The sequence below is a fragment of the Muscardinus avellanarius genome, assembly GCF_963383645.1.
Source record: "Muscardinus avellanarius genome assembly, chromosome: 8".
Lineage (NCBI taxonomy): Eukaryota > Metazoa > Chordata > Mammalia > Rodentia > Gliridae > Muscardinus > Muscardinus avellanarius.
The window spans coordinates 74,723,952-74,743,802 of record NC_137794.1 but is presented as its reverse complement, the minus strand read 5'-3'; the positions used below and the strand labels follow the sequence as shown (position 1 = coordinate 74,743,802).

Below are 19,851 nucleotides of genomic sequence, written 5' to 3'. Positions count from 1 at the left end.
TCTTCTTTTAAGAAGTGTTTCTTCAGATCATTTGCCAAAGTTTTGATTGGATTACTTATTCTTTGTTAATTTTAGAGTTCTTTATATATTCTGAATATTTATCCACTGTCAAATATTTTCTTTTATTCTTAACGTTGTCTGTTCAATTTGATTGTTTCCTTTTCTGTGCAGCTTTTTAATTGATGTAATCACATTTGTCATTGTTTACTTTTGTTTTCTGAGCTATTAGAGTCCTATTCAGGAAATTGTTGCTTGTGCCAGTATCTTGAAGTGCTTCCCCTATAATTTCTTCTTGTAGTTTCAAAGTTTTAGATCTTACATTAAGTTCTTTAATCTATTTTGAGTTAATTTTTTTACAGGGTGAGAAATGAGGGTCTAGTTCTAAAATACAGTTTTTCTAGCAGAATTTGAAGAGGCTGTCCTTTCAAATTTGTGTCAAAAATAAGTGGCTATAGATGCTTGGATTTAATTCTGAATGCTCTATTATGTTCCATTGGTCTGTGTGTCTGCTTTTTTTTTTTGTTTGTTTATTTACTTGAGATTGAACTGAAGGCCATACTACCTTTGAGCTATCTCCCAACCTGTTTTATTTTGAAACAGTATATTCCTAAGTTACTGAGATTGGTCTTGAACTTGTGATATCCTTCAGTCTCAGCCTCCCAAGTACTGGAATTACAGTTGTCTGCTTGTGCTCATTTTGTGGGTCTGTTTTTAGGTCAGTGCTATGCTCAGGCCACTTTGGCTATTCAATGTCTTCTGTGCTTCTATATGAATTTTAGAGTTTTTTTTTTCAGTTCTTTGAAGAAAGTCATTGTTATTTTGGAGGGGATTGAATGTAATCTATAGATTGCTTTGGGTAGTCAGATCATTTAAACATCAATTTTAACAATCTGTGAATGTAGGAGAGTTTTCTACCTTCTGGTGTTTTATAATTTTTTTCTTCAGTGTTGAGTAATTTTCATTGTAGAGGTCTCCCTTGTAGGTTTATTTCTGGGTATTTTATTGCTTGAGGCTATTATGATTTTTATGATAATTTTGTGTCTTACTGTACTGCAATTATCAGTTATAAGAGTATTTGAGTGCAGACTTTAGGATTTTCTAAGGATAGGGTCATATCGTTAGCGAACAAAAATAACTTGACTTCCTTCTTTCTTATTTGTATTCCTCTTCTTTCTCTTGCCTAATTGCTCTGGCTAAAATTTCTCATGCTGTATTGAGCATGAGTGGTGAGAGTTGACACCCTTATCTTATTCCTGATCCTAGAGGAAATGCTTTTAGTTTCCCTCCATTTGGTATGATATTGGCTATGGGTTTGCCATATATAATCCTTACTATGTTTAGGTATAATCCTTTTATTCTTAATTTATTCATAGATGATACTGAGTTTTATCAAAGACTTCTTTGCATCTGTTGAGATAACTGATTTTTTTTATTCTTTGCTCTCCGTATTGGGTACCTTTATTAAACTGCTTTTGTTGTACCATCTTTGTATCCCTGAAATGAAATCAACTTGATCAAAGTGGATGATTTTTAAATGTGTTGCTGAATTCATTTTGGAAGGATTTTAATGAAAATTTTTATATCTATTTCAAAGATGTTGACTTATAGTTTTCTTTTTTTAACCATATCCTTAACAACTAGTACTTAGTTTTTTAGAATGAATTTAGAAGGAGTAGTTTGAGGAGCATTGATGTTAATTCTTTAGTATTCTGGTAAAATTTAGTAGTGACTCCAACTGATCCTGGGCTTTTTTATTTGAGGGGGGGAAGTTTTATAACTGTTTCAATCTCAAAACTTATTGTTCCGCTTAAAATTTGGTTCAATTTTGATAGGTAATATATGACCAGAAAAATTTACATTTTTCTCTATTTTCCAATTTATTGATATACAGCTTTCCAAAATACTTCCTAATAATCCTTTGAATTTTAGTGGCATCTGCTATAATTTTTCCTTTTATACTTCTAATTTTATTTATTTGGTTTTTCTCTTTTTTGTTTAAGCTAGTTAAACATTTTCTAATTTTATGTTTCATTGGTTATTTGTATTCATTTTTAGTTTTTATTTTATTTATTTCTGCTCAGATCTTTATTTTTCCTTTTCCTGATTTGTGGTTTGGTTTGTTTTTGTTTTTCTAAGATCTTGTGATGCATCATTATGTTACTTATTTGAGATGTCTATGTTTTTTATGTAAGCACTTGTTGCTATAAACTTTTCTCCTACTACAGCTTTTGTTGTATCCCACAGATTGTAACAATATGTTGTGTTTTTATTTTCATGATTATTGGAATTTTTTGAATTTCCCCCTGATTTCTTCGGTAACTTAAATTTGTTCAGAATTGTGTCAATCTACATGTGCTTGTATAATTGCTTTAGCTTCTTTCCCTGCTGATTTCTACTTTCATTTCACTGTGATCTGATGCAAGAAATTATTTCAGTTTTTTGAATTTGCTAAAATTGTTTTGTATGGCCTAATATATGGCTTATTTTAGAAAAATTGTATATGCTGAAGAAAAGAATATGTATTCTTCTGTTGAGTGGAATATTCTGTAGATGTCTATTAAGTTCACTTGTTCTAATGTTCTTTAATTTTTGTTATTGATTTTTTCTTTTTTTTGGTCTGGATGATCTACTGTTGGTGAGTGAGTACTGAAGTTACCCACTATTATTGTATTGGGGCTTGTCTCTTTCTTTATGTCTAGTGCTTTTTTTTATTTTGTGGTATTACTGGGGTGGAACCCAGAGGCTTTCTGCCTTTGGGCTATACTCCCAGACCTATTTTATATTTTATTTGGAAACAGGCTTTCACTAAGTTGCTAAGAGTCTCATTAAGTAGCTGAGGCTAGATTCAAACCTGTGCGATCTTCCTGTCTCAGCCTCCCAAGCTCTGGGATTACAAGTGTGCACCACCATGCCTGGCCTGTACTGTTGGTCTTATAAAATTGGTACCACAACATTTGGTACACGTATATCTATAATTTCTATATATCTTTGATGAATTGTTTCCTTGATTAATATGTAATAATCTTCTTTGTCTTTGCTAATTAATTTCATCTTAATGTCTATTCTGTTAGATGTAAGTATATTTGCCTCTGCTTTCTTTCAGATTATTTTTTTCTTGGAATATCATTTTCCATCCTTTCAATTTGTGTATCTCTTTTCAAGTGAGGTGATTTTTCTTGCAGTTAGCATATTTTTGGGTCTTGTTTTTTTAATTATCATCTTAAGGGGTCTGATTTTCCTTAGGCAGATATTCCACAAAGGCCCTCATCTTTAATGCTAAAGGCCTATCTTTTTAACAAGAGTTTCTAATATGTTTTATAAATGAAGGATACATAAGAAAGATCTGACACTTGGTCAAGCTCAGATGCCACCCAGCTACCACCCATTGATCAGATGTCAGGAACTTGAGGATTTTGAAACACACACACACACACACACACACCAAAAAGAAACAAAAAACCCAGACCACCCTTACCCGCCTTTTCACTGGGGTCACCTATAAAAAGAACTTTCTATAAAGAGTAGAAATGTACTCTCTCTCTCTCTTTAAAAATTTTTTAGCCGGGCGTGGTGGCGCACGCTTGTAATCCCCGCGCTTGGGAGGTGGAGACAGGAGGATTGTGCAGGTTCAAAGCCAGGCACGCTGGCTTAAGAGACCCTGTTTCCAAAAATAAAAAAGTATAAAATTGGTCTGGGAGTGTAGCCTGGAGGTAGAAGGGCTTCCAGGAGCCCCAGTACCAAAAAAAAAAAAAAAAAAAAAAAAAATTTTTCGAAGAGCTAATCCTGATACTCCTCAATCTATTTCGTGAAAAAGAAAAAAAAAAGTGACTGTTTCAAATACATTCTATGAAGCCAACATCACATTAATACCAAAATCAAATAAAGACAGTTCAAGGAAGGAAAACTATAGGCCTATATCTTTGATGAACTTGGATGCAAAACTGCTAAAGAAAATACTAACAACATGCATTCAAAACCACATCAAGAAAATCATACACCATGACCAGGTAGTGTTCATCCCAACAAGGATGAACATTTTTGTATGTTCAACCAGAAAGGTTGGTTCAACATATGAAAATCATTCCATGTCATTCATCATGTAAACAGAACAAAGACAAAAGTCACATGATCATTTCAATAGATGCTGAAAAAGCATTTGATAAAAGCTGTCCCTCTTGATATGGCCTGCAGTTCAAGAGTGTATCCCTCACTTTCCTAAATAAACCCCTATTTTTGTTTCTGGGAAAAAAAGAGATCAAGAAAGAAAGAAATCAAAGGGTTAGGAGGTATAGTTTGGAGGTAGAATGCCCTTATGTTCCATCTCAAGTACCACACACACACACACACACACACACACACACACACAAAAGCACTAAGTATTTAATGTTTAACTTTTCAAAATACTTTTGATTTTAGAGAATTATTCTCCTGCAAGTATGGTGACTGAAGTTCTACGAATACTTTGTGATCAAAAAGAATGTGCAATTGAATGCTTATACAACAGCACTGTGATAGAGACACTTCTTCAGCCTATTCATAATTTAATGAAAGAAAATGAGGTTCGTATTATTTACAAAAGACATAAAGCATCTCTTACCCGTTTTCTAGTGAATATTCAATTAGATTTTATTTTGATATATTTTTAATGTTTTGTTAGTTACATTGTGTTTCAAAACATGAATGTATTTTGTACTGATAGAGATTTTTACTAATGGTAGTTTATGTAGCTGCTTATATTATTACAAGTTAGGGGGAAATGTATATACAATATAATTTTTTTCTAATCAACCTTAGTTCTGGTGCAAAGAACTTTGAAAAGTTATTCTACTAAGAAGTTAATTGTCTTACAAATCTAATTAATTTTTAAACATTTAGTTATTTCCTTTAGTGGCAATTTTAATAGCCCTTGGAAATATGATTATGTTCCTGAAGAGGCAACTGTATTTCTTAATAAAAATAATTGGTATTATTACCTTAGAAAGAAAGCTTATTATATGCAGTGCCAGTTCTGAACATTTGTATATCTCTATAGTTTTCCAGTATTCTCCTTTGCATTTTAACATTTCATTGTTACTAATGAGGCTGAAAGAAGTGACTTGCTCCAGCGCCTGTATTTAAGAAAACAAAGTTGGTCCCCTTTCCAGTTCTACTCTTTGTTCAATATATCCCTCTACTTCCATGACTTAAGGTTTTGGTGAGGGACTTTTGGAGTATATCAAGAGGCTAAACATTTCTACCTTTTCATTCCTGTTTGAAGTGTTTTTACTAGTTTTTATCTCCTTTTAATACCTATACGTAACATGATCATGTGTTTTTCTGCTTGTTGCTTGATGGATAAATTTTTAAAATTTTAGCTTGGTGTTTACCAAGTTTTCTGTGTTTTTTTCCCTTTTTTTTTTAAAAAAAAAAAACTTTGTATTTCAGGTAGAACAGGCCATTTTCATATTCTAAACAAGGTTCCTACATCTTCCTATATTCATACACTTTACCCTTATCCTGGCAAGTTTTAAATTTGGTTCATGTGAAAAATTCCTCTCTTTAGACTAGAATTTATCTCTGAATTTTCCAATTCTTCCTTGCAAATTAAGATGTTTCTTTTGTAATTCCCCATGTTATGTACTTCTGTATCTGTACTTATATTTTTCTTATTTTGAAGGGTAGGACCAGTTCTTTGGCTCATAATATTTATTATCTAGCTGAAGATATCCAACATCGCACATTGTACCACTACTATCGTTGCTTTGGGCTAAGTACAGAAAATTTAGTTGTGAATAAGACATGTTTGTTACCTTAAATGAGCCTGCTCTAATAGGAAAGGCAGACTCTTAACCAAAAAATATTTAAAATGAGGAACAAGAAGTTCCAAAAAAAATAGTGTGCGCATGAAAGCAAATCTATTTTCATAGGTAAGTGCACATATGTATAAATGAGAAAATACGTATGCAGTCATACGAGAGAAGTACTGTATCCCAGGGAGAGTGTAGTTTATTAATTTTCACACTCAATATCTTTGTAAGATTGTCTAATACAGTTGGTTGGATATTATATACTCTTTAGGTGAATGTATCAAACTCATCATGTGTTAAGCTAATATACCAAATTTATTAGTGAATTAGTTTCCACATAGACATTTTAAAATTTATTACAGAAAAAATGTGCATCTGTATCCATGAAAGTACAAGGAAATAATAAGTAGACTGCAGAAAAATAGGATTTATTATAGATGGATTTTGCCATTAAAACCATACTCCAGATTTTAAAGTTTTTTTTTTTACACTATTTTGCCCTATATAGCAAAGATATTTTAGTATTTAAAGGAAAAAGTGAGGAAATAAGTTAGGTTGTTAGTTTTCTCCATGGGTGAAATTATTGGCTCTTGACCAGCCTTCTTTCTTCAGAGGTTTGTTTCTAACCCAGACAGTGTAGGAAGGGCTGGTATTCCTTAGGTAGGATGACAGTGTATTTAATACCCTATATTATATGATTATATTAGGTATATAGGAGCTCAGGGATTAGCAGTATCGGGCAAAGTAGAAATAGAAGGGGCTACTCTATTTGTTAGCCAGAGTTTTGTATAAAATGTACAGGAACAGCAATTCTCAATAACTGATTTGGGTGAAAAACCTGTATTTATTTGCCTTATCAGCTGTGCTGATAAAAGAATGGAATGTTATGATGCATTTAATTCAGACATTATTTTCACAGCCAAACAAATCACTAAGTATTTTTTCTTGTGGTAATATAATTTTATTAGACTACATGCTGCCCTTGATATGTCATAAAATTATATGATTTGTCTTGTTATATTTTTAATGTACAGGCTACTCCAAATTTTTCTGAAACAGCTTTAATTCATATAGCTGATATCTTGGCAAGAATTGCTTCTGTAGAAGAAGGACTTATTTTACTTCTATATGGAGAAAATATGAGTTCTTCTGAAGAAGAAAGGTATGTGCCAGTATTTTAAATTCGTATAAAGTATTTTGAGTATAGGTAGGTTTCCTAACCAGCCACAAATAACAAGTGCAGTGATCTTTAATATGATCTTATTTCAAAGTAAAAATGAAGGTTTACTCCAGATGAGAGCTTTCTCCTCTTCTCATGATCTGTAATCTGGGACTTTCTCTTGCAGACTTCCAAAGGCACATAAGAATGACTTAAACCAAATGAAGGTGCACAAAGGGGAAGTTAACCATTTTCCCTTTTTTCTCTATTGTCACTTCTTCTAGCTCCTCCTCAGTTAACTCAAAGTAACCTTTCGAGTTTAGGCTCCTGGAGTTTCTCTGAACTTGTAATATTGTGGTGTGTATGACAAGTATAAATTCAATCATATATATTTTTATATCCTTTTTACAGACTGGTATTGCATACATTACTCTGCAACGTGATTTTTTAATATGTAACTAAGGACATGTTCCTGAGTACAGACACATTTTTAATAGCTGTATTCTGATTTTTTATCTGGCTTTACTATAATTTTTCAAACATTTCCCCTGTTAATGAACCTCTAGTTGTGCGTAGGATTTTGGATTCATAAATAGTACTGCAACAAATGTTCTTTTTCTTTTTTAGCCTGTTGATGTGTTATATTACTACCTTCATTGATTTTGGAATATTTAATAGCCTTCTGTGTATTGCCTTGCATGGGAATACATCCTACTTGGTTGTGGTGAATAGTTCCTCTCATACATTATTGGCTTTTGTTTACCAATAGTGACTGAGGATTTTTTTTTGTCATGTTCATGAAAGTAGCTTTTAATTTTTCTAAAATCATAAGGTTTATTGGGATGCTGATTTATAAATTAGGAATTATTTCTTTTTCATTTTTGGAAGGCATTGCAGAGAATGATATAATTTTTTTCCTTAATTATTTGATATAATTCACTATTAAGCCAACTTATACCTGACATGTTTTCTATTAGTTATTATAATTTATTTAATATAGACATAGACCTTTTCATATTTTTACTACCTTTAGCATGGGTTTTGGCAGATTGTGTTAGTCAAAGGCTTGCTCACTTATGTTATTGAATTTGTGGCACAGAGTTTGTGATACTCTCTTACAAGTTTCTTCTTTGAATATTCCACACAGTTTTTCAAAGTGGTTGTACTAATTTGCAATCCCATCAACAATGTATTAGAGTTCCCGCTTCTCCACATCCTCCCCAGCATTTGTTGTTGTTTGCATTTTTTTTTTTTTTGCAGGTCTGGGGATGGAACCCAGGGGCATTCTATGTCCAGGCTATACCTCCTGACCTATTTTTTAGTTTTTATTTTGAAACAGGGTCTCACTAAGTTTCAGAGAGCCTCACTAAGTAGCTGAGGCTGTCTAGGAACTGTGATCTGCTAGTCTCTGCCTCCCTAATGCTGGGATTACAAGTGTATCCCACCATGCCTGGCTTGTTGTTTGCATTTTTAATGATTGCCATTCCAATTGGGATTAGATGAATTCTCAGGGTAGTTTTAATTTACATCTCTCTGATTGCTAATGAACACCTTTATACACCTTTTGAGTATTTGTATTTCTTTTGTGAAGTGTCTATTTAGTTCATTTGCCCATTTTGTGATTGGGTTATTTGATTTCTTAGTGGTAGTTTCTTTTTTTTAAATTTTTATTGATGCATTATAGTCATACATCTTAATTGATTACAAGATGGTAGATGCATACATGCACACATCACCCAGTTAGTCCTTACCCATTTCCCACCCATTTATTGCCTAGTGCTGCGTTTCTTGAGTTCTCTGTATATTCTAGATAATAGTTCTCTATTGCAGGAGTAGTTGGCAAAATTTTTCTCCTATTCTTTTGGCTCTCTGTTAATGTTCTTAATAGTTTCCTTGGTATACAGAAGCTGTTTAGTTTAATGCAATTCCAGGTGTTGATCCTTTTTTAATTTCTTGTGCCTTTGGGGTCTTGTTGAGAAAGTTTTTACCTGTGCCTATGTGTTGAGGTGTTAGATCAGACCTATGCCCTTTTCAAGTAGTTGCAAAGTCTCTGGCCTGATTTCCAATTCTTTGATCCATCTAGAATTGACTCTTGTGCAAGGTGAGAAAGTGGGGTTTATCCATTTTCTTGCATATGGTTAGCCAGTTTTGCCAACACCATTTGTTGAAGAGGCTATCTTTTTTCCAATGTGTCTCTTTGGCTCTTTTGTCAAAAATCAATTGGCAGTAACTGTCTGGATTTGTATCTGAGTCTTCTATTCTGCTCCATTGGTCTATGTGTCTTTTTTGTGATAATACTGTGCTGTCTTATTATTGTGCCTTTGTAGTGTAGTTTAAAGTCAAGTATTATGATACCTCCTGTATGATTCTTGTTTTTGAGAACTACTATGGCTATTCTGGGTATTTTTTTGTTCCAAATGAGTTAAAGGACTGATTTTTCTATGTCTATAAAATGACCTTGGCAATTTATTGGGAATTGCATTGAATCTGTAGATACGTATAGACTTTCTAAATTGAATCAAGAAGATATAGAGAATTTAAACTGACCAATAGCAATGAAATTGATGAAGCAACAATAAAGAGTCTACCATCAAAGAAAAGCCCAGGACCAGATGGTTTCCCAAGCGAATTTTATAAAACCTTTATAGAAGAGCTAATCCTACTACTCCTCAAACTATTCCATGAAATAGAAAGAAATAAGACTCTCCCAAATACATTCTGTGAAGCTAATATCACATAAATACCAAAACCAAATAAAGATGCTCAAGAAAAGAAACCTACAAGCCTGTATCATTGATGAACGTAAATGCAAAATTGCTAAGCAAAATACTAGCAACACACGTTCAAAACCACATCAAGTCAGGTTTGATGACCAAGTCAGGTTTTTCCCAGGGATGCAAGGCTGGTTCAACCTATGAAAACAGTCCATGTAATTCAACATGTAAACAGAACTAACAACAAAAATAACACGATCATTTCAATAGACGCTGAAAAAGTATTTGACAAAATCCAACACCCATTTATGCTAAAAGCACTACAGATAATTGGAATAGAAGGAACATACTTCAACGTCATAAAGGAAATATACGATAGGCTCACAGCCAACATCATAATGAATGGGGAAGAACTTCTAGAGTTACTGCTAAAAACAGAAAACAGACAAAAATGTCCACTATCACCACTTCTCTTCAATATAGTACTTGAGTCTCTAGCCAGTGCAATAAGGCAAGAGAAGGAACTCAAAGGAGTAGAAATGCTACTGTTCTTTTAAGAAAGCTTGTTCTTGGTTGATTTGTTTTTGTTCTTATTATTCTGCTTAAGTTGGATTTAATTTGCTCTTCTTTTTCTAATTTTCTATAATGGAAGTGTAAATGATCTTAGATTTTTCTTTTATATATATGCATTCAATGACATAAATTTCCCATAAATACTGTGTAGTTTTTTTTTTTTTTTTTTGGTGAGTCTGGAGATGGAACTCAGGGGCATTCGACCTCTGAGCTACACCCCCGACCTATTTTTTATTCTTTATTTCTAAATAGGGTCTCACTGAGTTCCGGATGGACTCACTAAGTAGCTGAGGGTTCCGCGAACTGTGATCCATTTGTCTCAGCCTCCGAAATGCTGGGATTATAAGCATGTGCCACCACGCCCCGCTTAGAAGCACTGTTTTTGCAGCATCTCACAAATTCTTTTCTTGTGTGTGTGTGTGGGTGTGCATGCATTTGTGTGTGTGTGTGTATTTTTGATACTGCTGATTGAACATTCTACCTCTGAGTTATGTCCCCAGCCCTATTTTTTTATTCTTTATTTTGAAACCGGGTCTCAGTTGTGGAGGGCTTCTCTAAGTAGCTGAAGCTTCCTACAAGCCTGTAATCCTCCTTTCTCAGCCTCCCAAGTACTGAGATTACAAGCATGTGCTACCTTGCCTAGCTTCTTCTTTTTTTTTTTTTTTTTTGGTGGTACTGGGGTTCCTGGAAGCCCTTCTTCCTCCGGGCTACACTCCCAGACCTATTTTATATTTTTGAAACAGGGTCTCTTATGCCAGCACGGCTGGCTTCGAACCTGCGTGATCCTCCTGTCTCTGCCTCCCAAGCGCGGGGATTACAAGCGTGTGCCACCACGCCCGGCTTGCCTAGCTTCTTTTGTGTTTGTGTGTATGCTGTGGATTGAATCTAGAGCCGTAAGCATGCTGAGCACATACATGCTCCTCTACCGAGCTGTATCCCTAGTTTCATTATTTTTACTAACTTGTATTTTCATTATTAAAGTATTTTAAAATTTCTTTTGAGGACTCTTTGATACATTTTTAAAAAAATAGATTTGAGTGCCTACTTTATATAATTTCTGTTCTCTTAATTTTTATGACTCAGAAGTGTAGTATGTTTGTGATTGTTCTGTATTACCGTAAATAATGCATATTCTCCTATTACTAATTACTGGATTAAGTAGCCTATTAGTTTAATTATGTCCTTACTGAATTTGTCAGTTACTGATAGAAGAATATTTGATTTTTTTTAAAATTTATTTTTATTTTTTTAATTTTTTATTGGTGCACTGTATTCATACATCATAGTGGGATACAAAGAAAACTTTTGTAGACATACATGCACACATCGCCAGTCAACCCCCACCCGATCCCCACCCCATTCCCTCCCCATCCCTCCTTCCCATGCTTGGCTTAGTGGTTGACATCTAGTATTATAGCAATTTATCCAAAATTAAAAATGATAATCTCACATAACAATTTCATTTGTCTGATACCAAGCTTTTGATAACATAAAGATAACATTTCAATAATTCTTTTTGTTTCTTTCTTATCAGAGAATATTTTTTTTCTTTTTTTTTTAGGTGAAACTATCATATATTTATATATTTATTTTTCAGAAAAATATCTATCCTAATATGGAATATGGATTCTAGATACCCAAAACGATCTCGAAAAAGAACAAAGTTAGGAGATGTATATTTTATGATTTAAAACCATATAAAGCTAGAATAATTGAAACAGTGTAGTACTGTTCTAAAGGCAGATATATAAACTATTGGAGCTAAATAAAAGCCTAGAGCTAAATTCTTCCATATATTGTCAAGTTATATTTGACAAGGTTTCCACGAACATTTGGTGGAGGAAATAATAATCTTTTAACTAAATAATGTTGAAAAATTAAAATTACCTGAAAACATTTCAATATTTCTTTTTGCTTTCTTTCTTACCAGAGAATATTTTTTTCTATTTTTTTTAGGTGAAACTATCATATATTTATATATTTATTTTTCAGAAAAAAAATCTATCCTAATATGGAATATGGACTCTAGATACCCAAAACAATCTTGAAAAAGAACAAAGCTAGAAGATATATATTTTCTGATTTCAAACCATATAAAGCTACAATAATTGAAATAGTGTAGTACTATTCTAAAGGCAGATATATAAACCATTGGAGTTAAATAAAAGCCTAGAGCTAAATTCTTCCCTATATTGTCAAGTTATTTTTGACAAGGTTTCCACGAACATTTGGTGGTGGAAATAATAATCTTTTAACTAAATATTGTTGAAAAATAATACTTACATGGAAAAGAATAAAATTGGACCCTTACCTAATCCCATATACAAATATTAACTCAAAATAGATAAAAGCCATAAGTATAAATCTTAAGATTATAGACTTTTAGAAGAAAATCTGGGTCATAAAACCTCACAACACTGAAATTGGCAGTGATTTCTTGGATATGATTTCAATGGCACAGGCAACAGAAGAGTATACAAACTCCCTAAAAAATAAAATGTTGTAAATCCAAAGACAATGTAAACAGAGTTAAAAGTTACTGATAGAATGGGATAAAATATTTCCAAATGCTATATCTGAAGGTATATTAATATTCCAACTAGAAATACCAAAAATTAGCAACAATAAAAGCAAACAATACAATTTAGAGATAGGTAAAAGACTAACATCAATAATGAATCTCCACAGATAACCAATCTTAGTTGTCTGTTGGATGGAAAATCTTGTTTCTCTGGTTCTGGTGTGTGTTACCTATTTCTTCTTTGTAGTTAATCTCTTTGAGTATTTTCTCTAGCACTGGTTTTGAAGACATAAATTCCTTCAGTTTCTGTTTGTCATGGAAGCTTCTTATTTTTCCATCTAATTTGATAGAAAGTTTTGCTGGGTAGGAAATTTTTGGCTGGAAGTTGTTTTCTTTCAGAGTTTGGAATATGTTACTCCAAGCCCTTCTGGCTCTCATGACTTGGTTTGGGAAGTCTGGAGTGATTCTAATTGGTTTGCCTCTGAATGTCACTTGGCCCTTTGTTTTTGTTGCCTTTAAGATTCTCTGCTTGGCTTCCACATTGGTCATTTTGACAATTATGTGGCGTGGGGATCCTCTTCTCCGATCCTGTCTAAAGGGAGTTCTATAAGTTTCCTGGACCTGTGTATCAACCTCTTGCTCTATGTTTGGAAAATTCTCTGCTATTACTTCCCTGAAGAGATTGTTGATCCCTTTGGTTTCACTTTCTTTTCCCTCCTCTATTCCAATTATTCTTAGGTTAGCTCTCTTAAAATGGGCCCATATTTCTTCAATATCAGATTCCTGCTGTCGGATATTTTTTTCTAGATTAGAAACTATGTGTTCATTTTTGGAATGATCATCTTCTAAGAGCGAGATTCTGTTCTCCATGTGGTCTAATCGGTTGTTTGTGCTTTGAATTGAGGCCTTTACTTCATTAATTGCATCCTTTATTTCTTTTTGGCTCTCTCTGAGTTCTTTTCAAAGCACCTCTATTATTTCTACAGTTATTTTCCTGATTTGGTCTTCTAGAAATCTCTGATTTTCTGTTTTATCGGGTTCTGATGTTGTGTGGTTGTGGGCATTCATTGCTCCAGTGTTATTCCTCTTTCCCATAATTTCGGAAGTTTGTGCCTTCTCTGGGTTCTTCCCTTGGGTCACTATGACTTCACTTAAGGTGCTCTGGATCTCGAGTCTGTATTATCTCAGACCCCACTACTCCTTTACTGGGTTGTATCACAGAGTCTCTGACCCAGGGAGTCGATAGAGGCTGCTTTAGATTATGGGGGGTGCCAGGTTGCATGTTCTCCTATGGTGTGATATCTCTGCCACCGCCCCTCCCCCACTGGGTCAAGTCCCAGGGAGTACAGTACTGGGATTTCTCCTCTGTGGCCCGCAATTTGACTCACTGTTCTTGAGTACGCAGATGTAGCTGTACTGGACTCAGTGAATTCACTGCTGCTGCCGCCGGTGGCAATATGGCGCCGCTGCCACGCCCTTGGCCGTGAGGCTGGTGTATTTTTTCTTCTCTGGTTTTGAGTTCTACTTTGAGTCCCTGCAGCGTTGCTGAGCTCAGCCACTGGGAGCTTTAGATGCTCCCTGCGCTGAAAGATCCCGCCTGGCTGTTCCGCACCGGCTCACCTCGGCTTGCTGTAGCTGTCCTGTGAATTCACCACTGCCGCCAGCAGTATGGCGCTGCTGCCGCGTCCTCGGGCGTGAGGCCGGTGTATCTCCTCTGTGGCTCTGAGCTCTGTTCTCAGTCCACTTTCTCTCTGGAACCTGGTGATTTTTTTGTTTCTCTGGTGATGGTGTTTTCTGGCTATGAAAGGCGCTGATTTTGTGGTAATGGAGATTGGTTGTTAGCGGGGCTCTTAAGCCCCGCTTTTCTCGTTCGCCATCTTCCCGGAAGTCAGTATTTGATTTTTTTGATTATGGTTAGCATCGTACATATTTTCTTCATTGTTTTAATCTACATGTCTTTATTTAAAGTGAAATTCTCCATTCTTATAGTTGGGTCTTGTTTTTATAATCCTCTCTGATAGCCTTTTTCTTATGGTTGATACATTGAATCTCCAGGTATGTTAGTGAATTGATCTAATTTTTCCTGGAATTGCATCAGTTTTTGTTTTACTTCTTTTGATGATTTGTTGTTAGGTATATACAGTTTAATGATTTTTATGTCTTCTTGGGAAGTTGATTCCTTCCTTGTCCTTGATACTTTTCCTTGCTCTGAAGTTGGCTTTGTCTGAAATTAATATATACCTATTTAGCTGGGCATGGTTGGCGCATGCTTGTAATGCTTGGGAGGCTGAGACAGGAAGATTGTAGGCTGCAGGACAACCTCAGCAGGTACTGCGACTCATCAACCTAGGTGAGACCCAGTTTCAAATGAAATATAAAATACGGCTGGGGTGTAACTTGCAGGTAGAATACCCTTGGATTCAATCTCTAGTAACACACACACACACACACACACACACACACACACACACACACTCAAGCTTCTTTTTTATTATGGTTAGCATCGTACATATTTTCATCATTGTTTTAATCTACACGTCTTTATTTAAAGTGGAATTCTCAATTCTTATAGTTGGGTCTTGTTTTTATAATCCTCTCTGATAGCCTTTTTCTTATGGTTGATACATTTAGAACATCTATAATTAAATTAATTGTTTATTTAATTGAAGTGTTTATAATATTTGTTACTTTTTATTTGTTGCATTTGTTCTTTATTTCTTTGTCTTCTACTCTTTCTGGATCTGATTGAACATGTTACGGGTTTTATTTTTCTACTTTCAGCATATAAATTATTTTTTTGTCATTTTTTTTTACTGTAGTTAAGTTACTTAGGAAGCATTCATCTTAGAAGAACTTTAGCTAATAAATGCAAAAGAAATAGTCTAATCAGAAAAACCTACATTTGGCAACCCCTATTTAAATAGTGGGTCTAGAAAATAATAATCAATAGTTGTTAAAATCATTATAGGTAAAAAGTTGGTGAAGAGTGATTCCTATGGAGTAGACAGGTTAATATCATCTGACAATCTGATTTTTAACATCAGATTTGAGACAATTGTGCAATAAGAGGTACAAAGCAGGAACCACCTGTGAAGCTATTTTTCTGAGAAGAAAAAAAGAAAAGAGATAAAAGTATTGAACTTTAAGTAAGCCTGTACATCTAATTATCACTTCATAGGAAATATGGGGACAAGCTAAATGACACTATGTTGAAACAATCAAAAATTTTCTAAAGGTGTCACTACCAACTTCACATGTATGGGGAGGAAGGAAGGGGAAGTGGGATGGTGTATAGAGGCAGCAACAGCATGTATGCATGTACTTATGTTTCACCTGGGATATTTTACTTCATAAATTGTACATTAAAATGTGCCAGAAAAAGTATAAAGAATTGTGCAAACAAATCATTGGCTGTGGGGAGGAGAGGGAGCAAATGGGACCTTAAATAACTACAATAACCTTTTGTACTTCATGAAACTTGTCTTAATTCTAATTGGCACATTAAGTATAAGATATATTTAAGACAATCAGAAAATTTTGATAGCACTAACAGGACATTAACAAATAATTCCATTGCATGTTATTTGCATTTGAAATAGAAACCTTTGTTATAGATGTATACTGAGTAACATTCATTACATGACATCTGGGATTCACCTTGTAATGAATGAAGGTGGTGGCAGGTAGGCAGGTTGGGATAAATAAGGCAGACAAAATTTGCATGGTTATTGAAGGCGGACAAAGTATAAAAGAAGATTGAGTACTTTGTTCAGTCTACTGCATACTCTTTAAATAAAAAAAATATTTAAAGAAATAGCTAAAAAAATAAATAAGAAATGTACTGCTTTGGAGCTAGATAGCTTGGTTACCCTGGCTGCACCTTGTATTACCTATGCGGCATTGTGCAAGTTATATAACTTCTGCAATCTTTATCTGTATTTCTTTATGTGTAAAAGTTGAATTATGTATCTTTTTCATAGGATTATAGTAAGAATTAAATAGGTTTAAATTAATTAGAACAGTGCTTGATATTATAAATGGCTTAAAATTTATTATTGCATATTTATTATTTGAGGTGAAAGTGTTTCAGTCTTTGAAAAAGCCCTCTTAGTAAAATGAGGAATGCCTTAACCTTGCTAAGAATGGAGAATTTGGATTTTTCAAAATAAGATCCAGAATGCTTTAATATATGGCCCTGGCCACATGGCATCTGCAACTTTTTATTTATACTGTAGTTTTTTTCTTTTGTGTCTGGATACTCTTTCTTGAATTCCACTGAAACTGCTATCATTACTAGACTTCTGCACATATATTTGTTATTTATATACATGTACATTTTATACATATATATTCCTGTTTTATAGATATACTTATATTCCTATATATAGTTATATATCTTTTATATACCTATATATACAAAATATCTTATATACTTATAGTGTGTGTGTGTGTGTGTGTGTGTGTGTGTGTGTGTGTGTGTGACATGTCTGAGAAAAGCTAGAGGACGACTCAAAGGGAACCAAGCAAATGAAGAGTTCTTGTGTCAAGGCTATCCTTTTTGGTAATGCTTTACAATTCAAGATTATGTGACCATGAAATCACTTTTAATTAATATCTGTTAGTCTAACAGGTGCTCATATCATTGCCCAGTTTTCAAAGAAACTTCTCGACGAAGACATTTCTATTTTTTCTGGATCAGACATGTTGCCTGTGGTTAAAGGAGCTTTTATTTCTGTGTGTCGTCAAATATATGGTACTTGTGAAGGCTTGCAGGCGTTACTTCCTTACAGTTTGCATGCATCTATAGCAAAGGCATGGAAGAAGGTAAGTTTTTTTTTTTTTAAGTGGCACTTGGGACTGAACCCAGGGGGCACTTTACCTCTCAGCTTTATGTAACCCCAACCTAATTTTATTTCTTATTTGGAAACAGGGTCTCCCTAGGTTGCTGAGAGCCCCAATCAGTTGCCAAGGCTGGCTTTCACCTGCGATCCTCCTGTCTCAGCTTCAAAAGTACTGGGATTACATGCGCGTGCCACTGCACCCGGCTAGGTAAGTGCTTTTAAGCTTTCTTTCCTTCTTTTCAAATCTTTATTTGAAATACAAGCATATTGTAGTTACATACTGTGGATAAAATATTTGGGCAAATATGACTTCTTTGGCATCACAGTACTTAGGAGACATAATGTTTAATTTGGCAGAGGAGGACTTGAGTACTTTTCTTAGAAGAACAAGATTTTCACCCTTAACTTGGTACTACAAAGTCTTTTTTTTTCCTGATAGGAGAGGCTTTAGATGAATCCTCTTTGCATAGAATAACATTCTTCTTTGGAAGTTACTTCTGAGCAAATTTTAGAGACAGCTGGGTTTTGTTATGGATATTGTAGCGCATCATGTAGCAATAACCATGCAGAGTTTATAAAGCAGTAGATTATCAGGTTGTCTAGCCCTGTATATGACTAATTTTTAAATACTTTGTGTAATATTTAAAATGATATAATTCATTTTGGAGGTAATGTAATTTTGATTTAACTAATTTAAGGCTTGTATAAGTAGTACTATCAAAAAAAGAATAATGTAAATCTATTTTTTTTTAGACAAGTTTTTTGTCAGAAAGAATTCCTACTCCAGTGGAGGGTTCTGATTCTGTTTCTTCAGTAAGTCAGGAATCACAAAACATGTAAGTTACAAATGCTAAAGTCATTTAACAATTACATTTGCTGAAATAATTTAAAAGATATTATTCATGTTTCCATTTTCATTCGATTCAAGGGATTTTTAAATTTCTCCCCTTATTTTTCTATGCTCCCTTTCTCATTCACAAGTGTATGCTAATTCCTCTGTATCTATGTAACTTCAGCCTATTATGATCAAAAAAGATGCAAGATATTATGTCAGTTTCTTTAAATTTGTTAATAGTTGCTTTGTGGCCTAGAAGATGATATATTTTGGAAAATTTCCACATATAACATAGATTCTCAAGGAAGAATAATTCTCAAGGAATGATACATTTGCGATTTGTTCCAATCTTTTCATTTATGAGTTTTTATTTTTAGGTGGGGTTTAGGGTTTTCTACATTTATGTGATACTGATATATTTAGTGTTCTTTTTTCTCATATTTTCTCTTTATGTTATTTTTGTTGTTTGTTCCTCCTCTATTGCCTTATTTTATTTTTGACACAGATTTTACTTTATTGTTGTTTTGTTGGTAGTGGTATAATTTTTATAAACCCAAACTAGAAAAGCTTCTTTTTCCTTTTCCACACAGTGATATACCATTATATTATGACAGATTGTTATTTGCTCAATTACTGGAATGAATTCTGACACAAATTATTATGTAGATGCATTTGATGTTCATCAGACTTTTAGTCTGAATAATTTTTCAAGCAAATGATTTAATCAATTAAGTTTTTGTTTTTGTTTTATTTTGTTTCTGTGGATTGAACCCAGGGGCATTCTACCTCTGAGCTATACTCCCAATTTTATTTTTATTTTGAAACAGATTCTCTCTAGGTTGATGAGAGTCTCACTACTTGCTGAGACTGTCCTCAAACCTGGGGTCCTCCTTTCTCAACCTCCCACATACTGGAATTACAAGCATATGCCACAACGACTGGCTAATTAAGGATTTTTAAAATGTTTAAACAATATTTAATATCAAGCATTTATTAACATACATTTATCATATCTAAATTTATTATTTTAATTATGTAGCATTCGCATACATTATGGAATTTTAAAGATCTAACTTTTTTTTAACATAGAAAAGGAAGGCAGTGTAATGAAGTTGTTGGGAATATGGAATTTGTATCAGCAGAATGACCTAGGTTTGGATGTACCTGCAAAATTTATTTAGCCAATAAGTTATATATGTAAGAATGGACTATTAAATGAGAGAATACAAGATTTTTTTCCATGTCTAAAGGGAAAAGAATATACATAGCTTAACTTTCTACCAAGTACAAAGATTTTTATAGTTCAATTGAAAGTACATATGCATAGTAACTTAAGCGTGAAATGTAAGTGCAAAATCAAATCAAACATACTGCCTTATTTTACATTGACAGACTACTTTTTAATCCAATTATTCCCCTTTT

General features: G+C 33.8%; 1 protein-coding gene across 2 annotated transcripts in view; it reads left to right on the top strand.

Moving 5' to 3' along the window:
- The window catches only part of TBC1D32 (TBC1 domain family member 32), a gene marked incomplete at its 5' end in the record, with an annotated part of 226,159 nt that overhangs the window by 72,435 nt on the left and 133,873 nt on the right, over positions 1–19,851 (top strand). For both annotated transcript variants that reach the window (XM_080699878.1, XM_080699877.1), the window contains 4 exons: positions 4,417–4,559; positions 6,821–6,948; positions 17,376–17,577; positions 18,348–18,430. In XM_080699878.1, the coding sequence (XP_080556004.1) occupies positions 4,417–4,559; positions 6,821–6,948; positions 17,376–17,577; positions 18,348–18,430 (556 nt within the window). The remainder of the gene's footprint in view (positions 1–4,416; positions 4,560–6,820; positions 6,949–17,375; positions 17,578–18,347; positions 18,431–19,851) is intronic.